At 39.0% G+C, this 9,732-nt stretch overlaps 1 protein-coding gene across 1 annotated transcript; it reads left to right on the plus strand.

Moving 5' to 3' along the window:
- The first annotated feature begins 7,283 nt into the window (after nucleotides 1–7,283).
- LOC107086762 (transcription factor Sp5-like) lies at nucleotides 7,284–9,522 on the plus strand. Its single transcript, XM_015377904.1, has 2 exons — nucleotides 7,284–7,666; nucleotides 7,927–9,522. The coding sequence occupies exons 1-2, from the start codon at nucleotides 7,613–7,615 to the stop codon at nucleotides 8,962–8,964; spliced, it is 1,092 nt and encodes a 363-aa protein (XP_015233390.1). The 5' UTR covers nucleotides 7,284–7,612; the 3' UTR covers nucleotides 8,965–9,522.
- The last annotated feature ends 210 nt before the right edge of the window (nucleotides 9,523–9,732 follow it).

Raw genomic sequence — 9,732 nt, forward strand, 5'->3', positions numbered from 1 at the left:
GGCTGGTTTGGTGAAAAATTTGTGCGTTTAGGCCAGGGTTAGTCTTCGTGTGGACGGGGCCTAAGTTTAAAGCTAAACCATGTAGCTAGAAACCTGTGGTTCAAGTAGATCTGCTCACCTCTGGTATGTATATACCCGTCTGAGTGTCTTTAAGAATGTGTGTGTACGAGAATGATAAAAAGAAAAAGAGTTATAAGTGAACTTTTTTATGTTTACATTTTCTTGGAGTTATTGGGTGGTAAGTTTTCAGCTGTGTAGGTAAATGACCGGTCAGGCCTAGCTCTTCAGGTGCAGCCCCCTGTCTCCACCCCTCCATACTCCGTAACCAGATTGGTTTTAATAGCAGGAATTATTCAGCTGCTGGTTTGGTTAAACGTAAAGTGCTTTGCAAACTTATCTTAGATTTAGACTAACTTTGCTGTTTCGATGAATACAGCTTTTCAGCAGCGAATGAGCAGCTTAACACTGAAGAGAACATTTCCATTTATAAAGTGCAGCAGTGATTAAAATGTAAACAGTGTAGGAGAGACATGGTGCAAAAGGCAATAATGTGGAAGGTTCAGAGCAAAATATATTTATGACTTGATTAGAGTTTTCAACAGTTTAACAGCCTTATGGCAGCAGGGAAAAAGCTGTTGCAGAAATTGCTGAACCTACATCAAATGCTGCGAAGCCTCTTCTCACAGGGCGGAAAATTTATTTTTTTAAATGCAAAATAAAATATAATAACTGCATAAAATTTGCTGTAGATCCCTGTAACTGTATTCCTGTGGTTTATATTGATATAAAAAGAACTGACCAGATTAGAATCCTAAATAGGCATCGTTCATCTGATGTCCAGCTAATTAGTCAATATCTGTGCAGATATCCAGGTATTCGATCAGTGAATCTGTCATATCTAGTTGTTTAATTTATTTGCATTCTACATTGTCTTTCTTTTAATGGCAATTTTTTTTATGTGATTATTTAATGTAATTTGTCTCTAGAACATTCTGAAAAGTCTTATGTGTGACTGGTGCTTTACAAACAGGCCACCTTTGTCTTTCTTTGAAACGGTAACCTACACAAAGACACAGTTACAGACACAGGCCCCGTCCACACGAAGACCAACCCTGGCCTAAACGCACAAATTTTTCACCAAACCAGCCTCTCATCCATACGAAGCCGGCGTTTCGGGGGTCTGTAAACGATCTTTTTTTTATTCAGCCTTCAGAGTGGGAAGATTTTGAAACGCCGTTTTCGCGTTTCCATCTTTACGCTCTAACCGCATATTTTTTTTTACACGCATGCGTCATAGCATCGCCTCTAAACACGCATGCGCGACCAGTATCACAACAACAATGGCGCCGTACTGTGTTGAATGGTTGCTGCTCATGCTACTCACCCTGCTGTCGGGCTTACAACAGAATCTTCTTCTTCTGGAATATCTCCAGGAAGAACAGAGCAATATCAACGACATAGTTCAGCACCTGAATTTGACTGAACCACGAAAATGGACCCGCAGGGCAACCATGTATAAATATTAGTGCGCATGCCCAACATTTCGTCGCCTATTTTTGCTTTGGCATGACAGCGCCGCTTACAGGCCTGGCATACATTTTGCAGCGTTTTCATGCATTCGTGTGGACGATCACATTTATTTTACGTCTCCGTCTTTACGACAAACGTTCTGGAAAATATTAGCGTTTCCTGTTCATTTTGACTTCGTGTGGACGGGGCCACAGTTTCCATCTATCCAGCTTTCCTGTAGAAAAAAGAAAGATAACATAGTGTTAAGCAAACAACACAAGAAAAGAGAGCATCTATCTGGTAGTGCCTAGTATTCGCTGGGTTATTTACAAGGCGTTAGATATTGTTCATATAGTTTTATACATTTTACAATTCTTATTTTGTTTTAAGGTGTCCATTTTACTTATGTTATGTAAATAATATACATAATGCACCAGAACTGGAGGAAGAAGATTTAAAAAGAAATTTAAATAATGTGGAAAATCCAAAGACATTTTTTTCCAAAAATTTTGACTCAGAAATGCAACTGAAAACAAACAACAATGATATAAACTTTTAAATTGCAATTCGCAAAACAACACATGTACCCCATTGGGGTACATTAAAGGGAAACTGCTAAAAACACCCTCCTTTGTTAAGCATTGTTTTGATGCACTGTAAAGTCCAGCTGTTTGTGTTGTTCTTCCTTCCAAAGAACCAGAAAATAAAAAGCAGGTAACCATGTTGATCAGCTTTAAGACTGGTTACCAGAAGAAACTAATAGTTAGCAGGAGGCTTTTACAAGCTGTCTGTCTCTCTGTCTGATCCATTAGGCCACATTTGTCACACATGGGCCATTCAGTTAGCACCGCTCTGTAAAACCAGCTTTCTCACATGGCCACCAGCACAAAGGCTGCTCTCCAACGCTGTGGCCCGTTTTCAAGTGCAGATGGCCGAGACAGCTGGGCCACTTTAGCGATCTAAGGCTTTTAAACTGCCCCCCCAGGCATTATAAAAAACTGGCTTGAGTACATTCTTATATATTCTACTTTAGGCGTTTAAGATTGCTCCTGCAACAAAAAGAGCACCTTTTGTTCACAGTGTCCAGGAACTGAAGCACTGCTTCAAACCTTTGAGAACATAATCACAGAACACCCTGCAAAGTTTTAAGATCCTTAGTTTTGTTTTCCTGGATGCATTTGCTGTCTAGAAATAGGTAGACAAGAACATCTGCATCATCTTGTTGGGATTTGGGTTTGAAGTTTTTGGTAGCCACCCAGTCCGAGTTAGTGCGCGGCACATGACGGAGCGGCTCTGATTACCAGCAGTCTCACCAGCTGTTTAATGAACACAGGGACCCCTTTCTCTGGAAATTAGTTTTCCCTTGAATACTGTGGAAGCCTTATCCAGGTCTATTTAAATGAGGTAACATGGGGAAGGTAAGCACCACCACATGAGCATTGTTTTCGCAGTTCAAAGTGAGGAGAGAGTACTTTGCACTTCAAAGACACTCTTCTGGGAGGCAATACAGTGGGGGTGGGGAGGGGTGGTGGAAAGAGGGGACAGGAAATAAGAATCAGGGTAATTAACAACTTCTGCTCAGTAATAAACCGCAGACATGGTACCCTTCTGCCTTAAGAATACACTCCTTTATTGCTGTTCTGTTTTTCTTTATTTTAAATTGCACTGATAATTTGAGTGCATTCTGAGCGAATAAAGACAAGGGCTATTCTAATAAATAGTTTTTATTGGATGAAATTGGTCAGTTTTGTATCGGTGGCCTAGAGGTTGGCCAAGGGAAGCCTCCCAATCCACCTAAAACATTTGAAATGCATCATATATTTGGGGACAAATCAATGCTAAAAATCAAATAAATATATAAGGGCTGAGTAAAACTCAAACATGTACAATTTTCTTTTTTTTTTTGAGTGTTTGCATTTAATCTCAAAAGCATATTTTAAATTCAGTTTTGTCTGGTTACACCAACCTAAAACTGTAAGGTGAAACTCCTCTTCCAGTTTAAAAGTAAAGCATTAATCATTTTATTTTTTTAAATCCTACTGTCAGGTAGCTTCTCACTCTCCTTGTAGTGTGTTTATTTAAGGATCACACACTGGAAAGCAGTGAGGAGCAGATAAGCAAAAAAGAAAGAAGGGTGATGGGGGGGGGATTTACATGAGAAACAGGTTCCCAGCCTGGATTTAACCTCTTAACATTGTAATGGTGAGCAGACTTACAGAATGAGATTAAGCCTTCCGATCTGCATTTAATGGAGCAGATCTGAAGCGGCCTCTACTTGAACTCTGAAATGTGAGAATGTCACACGGGGCGGCCTATTTGACATGTTACCTACTGGTGAGAACTCTGGGAGGCTTTGATTGAGTTTTATCAATTAGCTTTGTGAGGGGAAAATACTGTGACTTCTCTGAGAGTGTGTGAGCTTCACGTCAGCCAAACATGACCACTGTGTGTTTCCATAAGGCGCAAATAAGTTATTATGATAATCTAATTATAATGAATTCCCACCAAAACAGTCCATATATTCATTCATTGAATCATTCAGATCCTTAATAATATTAAGTCTATTTTTCTTTCCCAAAGAATACATTTAATATGGGGGGGATCTAGCTCCTGTTCCTGAATCAGAGTTATTTTGCTTGTCATCATTAGTACAAGATAAAAATACATTTCTTGTATTTTTCAGTTTTTATTGAATTCCCACCAAGGGCTTTAAGTTATATGCAAATAGTGAGCTTTTCTTTTTCACAGAGGTGGCTTTATAAATCTTAGATCTTTTAACAGAGTAAGCATTTTGACAATGAGCAATGTGCTAAATGTAGAAATGCAGGGAAAATGCAGAAATACAAACTCCACAAAATGCTGTTTTTAGTCATTTTTAGATTCTACACTCATCAAATAAACAGTACTTATCTGATTTAATAGTCTAAGAGCGTGCATACTTTTTAGTTTAGTGGGTAATTATAGATATTTTAGAGTAGAACTTATAAAACTACAAGTTTTCCTGGGGTAAGTATTCTGAAAATGAATAAAATCAATAATTGAATTTTATTTAATTTTCAAATTTATATGAGCCTTTGCTAAAATATGTACTAGTTTTACATTTTTGATGATCATATTCTAAACACATAAAACATTTTAAATATTTGGTAATATTGGTCTGTGCATTGGGGGCTCCTTCAGTAATTACATCATATTTTTTTTGCCAGTCCATCTTCCCGTTGTGAGTTAACATATAACAGAACATTCTCCCTTAAATGCATAGATGGAAAAGGTGATGTTAAAGAAAATTTGGGGTTAGTTTACTGCTTTTCAAGTTATTGTTTTGGTAAAATATGGCTTCGCAAAAAAGTCTTATTTGAAAAAAAAAATAGTATAGAGGAAAAAAATTGTTATTTCCTGATTCTTTAAAATTTCCATTTAAGTAAAAGTGTTCATTTTTAAGATGGATCTTTAGATAAAGTACATTGCTGTTTAACATTGTCTGCTTTTCAAAATTCTTTGTGGATTTTTATTTGTTACAAATGAATTCGATCTGGCTGCACCCCTGTTAGACATTATTTAAGTTTAAACCCTTTAAGAAACCTGAATACATTAGGTAAATTAGACTAACAAATTTGGACTAGTTATCTACTGTGATTATTCAGATCTGATTTATCCTTATTAGTTGAAATGAGCTGAAAAAAACAAGTTAGGCTACCGGTAGTTTAGTCCTCAAGTATAATACTTCATCAAAACATGAATACACTTTTTGAGTTTATTTTAAAAGCCATTGGGATTCATGAGTTATGAAGCTCAACTTGCCAGCAATGTAGTGTGAATATTAGTGCTTTTGCCCCTATTTAAAGATATAGTGGAGGATGTTCAAGTGGATCATCTAAATAAGTGGTCCTCCTAATTGTCAATCATTCTGGTGATATGTTTACGTAAGGCTGTGCTCTGTGTTCATCCCCATTTTCACTTACTGGTGGTGAGTCTAACATAGTGGAAAATTGCAAATCTTCTTTTGGAAAGTGAGCTTGTATGAGCGATGCATGCAGCAACTTTTGAACAGAGCATGCACGAGGAGAAATGGGCTCCAGCATGTCCTTGCACATGTTTAATAGGTGTTCCCTCTTGGGAGCGGGTACAGGGTTGTGCATGTGATTTTTTATTTTATTTCTTTTAAGTGGAGAGGGTGGGTCTTTTAAAAAATTCACCAAAATCCTCCACTATACCTTTAAGATTTTTTTTTTGGCACTAGTGGTCTTCTTTGAAGTATGATGACAGGAAACAGGGTTGAGCGAAAGCAGGGAAGACAAGTGGTGAAGGTCAACGGGCTGAAACCTTCCTTATAGCCGCTACTAAGAGTTCCAACCATTTCCATCATTTCCCCTGTGCCCATGCCATTTTTTATAAGGGTGGCCAGGCAATAACCAACGTACACTGAGGGGTGGCCGACAGCGGATCGGCACCAGAACCTCACGGTCAATCTACACTGTTCCAGCAGGAAAATTAACAAGCAAAACATCCATATTTTCTAAATAAAGACAAACTATTCTTTCCTACAGCCTTTGTTAATAAATAGACACATATATTTAAACATCCGTAATTTCCAGATAAAGGTATAGTGGATAAAACTCAGTTTTGAGTTCTGGGGCATAAGTCTTTTCTATTGTCATTACTTACCTACTTGTACCAAAAAAACATTCTGCAAAAAAATTATATTTAAAAGCACAAATATCTACATAAATTCATTATTTGATAAGTTTTTTTCTTTTTTATCTTTGATTTCACTGAAGACTTCTATTTGACTTCCAGAGACACATTATTATCTCTTTACCCAATATAACAGAATATCTGGTTCTGGAAAGAGCATGAATTCTATACTTATCATCTTTGATGTTAGTATATTGATGGGTATAATTAACCTAAACAAAATATCAAATGTTTTGAATATTCCACTTGAGAGTATTACTGCTGCCACCATCTGTATTAGAGGGGAAAAAATGGTAGGGGTGGCAAATGATTAGCTAAGGGTGGCCATGGCCACCCCTGGCCCCCCATCTAGCTCCACCCCTGTCCAAGACAAACTTTTTAAATATAGTTTAATAACATGTAGAAGGAATTTCCCTGACAAACACAACTAAAATATTTCATGCATTATTAACACCTGTAACCAGGTTAAAACACTCAATTTGCAGGCAAATTTGACTTAAGGATTAGGAGTGTTGTGAACTACAATTTAGCACATATTTCTATTTAAGTACAAGAGTCCCGACAGTTCATAAACTTGGCTAAATCTTTATAAAAAAAAAACAATTTATATGTCACTTTTTTATTATATTAATCAAAACAGGAAATAATCCACATCTTCATTATCTCTATTATACTAAAAGGATTTATGTTTATCATGTTAAAACAAGTATTTAATTTTCTTATAATATATCTACCTATATATCTTTAACTTTACATAGTAATTTGCTGGAGTAGTATGTTATTAATGCAGTGGATAATATTTAGCAATCTACAGGGTAATATTTTTATAGCGCATGCATTTCTGGGTTACTGTCCTTTTCTTTTTCAGAGGAAACTAGACACATCTAGAAGCTGCAAATACTAAGTGACAATCTTTCTATTTTGATCTTTTTTATTAGTCTTTTGTCAGAACAAACGGAGGAGGAGTCAGTTCGCAGGGTCAGCATTTGGTTGAAGTTGAGTGAAATTATGAGTAGCCCACCCCTTCACCCAGCAAGCCCCCCTCCCTCCTCCAGCTCATCCATACTCTATTGATGAGCTCGCCTGCATCACACTGGAGACCCCGTTGAGAGGATTTTTTTCTCTCTATAAAGACAAGATGCTGCTCAGACTTCTTTGAGACGTTCACACTGGATTTTACAGAGCGCACCTCTTTTAATAACATCAGCTGATTTAAACTGTCCGCGAACAGAAACACTATACAATTCTTCTGAACTTTTGAATGAATCAAAGAAGATCTATGCTTTAAAGTGCGGGAGTCCTTTAAGGTGCCGAATGCGCGCATTTTGCGCCATCTCCTTTAGTTTCAGCTTTTACGCAATCTCGGAGCAGTTTGTGCTGCAGGTGGAGGAAAGGAGCTCAAGGACAGATGGCTGCGCTCACGATACAGAGGACTGATAACTTTTTACACACATTTTTGCAGGTTTGATTCTCTTTTTATAATTTCTGTCGTGTTTTATCTAATGCTCGCTTTCCGTATAACTTCAAGTTTTACGCATAGCGAATGGATTTATGCTGCTTTCCCTTTCTTCTTTGTTAAAGTCTGATTTATTAGGAATGTAATATATATTTATAAAAAAAAAAGACAACACGAAAAAGCATAAAAGAATGGGCTGTTGAGAAACAAAAAAAAAAAAGGTTTTTAGATGATTTATACTAATGTTGCTTGTATGTGTATCACAGGATCGGACCCCCAGCTCCTCTCCAGAGGGTGCACCCAACGCCCTCTCCTTCCTGGCCACCACCTGCAGCCAGGCCTGGCAGGTGGGCGGCAATATGGGCTCTGATGGGTCACAATTTCCTTACGAAGGCACCGTCAGCTCCACATCTGGGATGTTTCAGCTCTGGAGCAATGAGATGGCCCCGAGTACGGCCCTCAGTACGCACCAGATGACCTTTACGGTGCCCAAGGTGCAGTTTCCTGGGCACATGCAGTCCGGCCTGGGTCACCCTCATCATCATCATCACCCCCATCATCACCACCACGAGCTGCCTCTGACCCCCCCAGCTGAACCCGCGTCCTCCTACTCATTTGAACTGTCCCCTGTTAAAGTGCTGTCTTCGCAGCCTCAATCCAACACTTATTACCCTCAGCACAACAGCGTTGGACAAAACTTCCCAAGCTTTCTGCAGAATCCTACCGCCAGGCATCACCTGTCAGGCGGCCACGTGGAGGACGGCCAGCAGTGGTGGAGCCTCCCTCAGACCAACAGCGCCCCAGCCAACCACCCCTTCACCCTGGGCAGGCAGCTCGTTTTGGGCCACCAGCCGCAGATAGCCGCTCTCCTCCAGGGCACCTCCAAGGGTTTGCTGAGCTCCACGCGTCGCTGCCGGCGATGCAAATGCCCAAACTGCCAGACAAACGGCGGGGGGTTGGAGTTCGGTAAGAAGAGGCTGCACATCTGCCACATCCCGGAGTGTGGGAAAGTGTACAAGAAGACGTCCCACCTGAAGGCGCACCTGCGCTGGCACGCTGGGGAGAGGCCCTTCATCTGCAACTGGCTCTTCTGCGGAAAGAGCTTCACGCGCTCGGACGAGCTGCAGCGGCACCTCAGGACGCACACCGGGGAGAAGAGGTTTGGGTGCCAGCAGTGTGGCAAGAGGTTCATGCGGAGCGACCACCTTTCAAAACACGTAAAAACCCACCAGAGCAGGAAGGGTCGGTCAGGGCAGCCCTCACAGGGCATAGATCCGATGCTCACCAGCATTAAAAGAGAGTAATCTGCTTCATTTAGATAAAAATAAAGCCACAAAAACAAACTTTTGGAATCCAGTTCCAGATGTTGCACTACAGGGTAAGCATTCCCTGGATGTCCATTATTAGCAGAATACTCCCTTTAGACTAATCTGGAAACTTGAAACGAATATTAAATAAAAATCTGTGTTTAAGGGGTTTTCCCATTCATTATGTGAAACTTATTTAAAATTCAACTGGTGTGAAAAGTCTATTTTTTCACCTTATGTAAATATTTGATTTTGTTAGAGTTAATGAAAAAAGTGACAGGGTTCTTCCTTAACGTGATTTCTAAATGTATTAGCTGAAAAATAATTATTCCCTCTAAAAATCAAATAAATAAAAGAATTGCACAAATCATGCTGGTGATAACTTCCATTTTGATTACGGATTTGAGCGATTGGTGTGTGTTTGGACATTTAAACTTTTTTATTTACATATTTATCTGCTCCTTGGAGGCAATGCAATATCATGTTCTGCAGACCAAACCTTTTAAAGTTAAAAAATGTTTGTAAATTATGTGTAAATATTCTGAACAGTTTTATTTGGGTTTTGTTCAAAATGTAAATTCTAATAAACACTGTCATGAAAACTTTTTTAAAAACTTCTTATTGAATATTTTCTCATTTTGTAGAGTTTAACTTTCTCACCAGCTGATTCCTTCTGGAGGGGTTTTATTAAAATGTTAATTTGATTGCTTCCAGAATTTAAATGCTGTCCATTGTGATGCTGCTGTAAAAGGAAGAGGCTCTTAA

The sequence above is a fragment of the Cyprinodon variegatus genome, unplaced genomic scaffold, assembly GCF_000732505.1.
Source record: "Cyprinodon variegatus isolate N-32 unplaced genomic scaffold, C_variegatus-1.0 Scaffold161, whole genome shotgun sequence".
Taxonomy (NCBI): domain Eukaryota; kingdom Metazoa; phylum Chordata; class Actinopteri; order Cyprinodontiformes; family Cyprinodontidae; genus Cyprinodon; species Cyprinodon variegatus.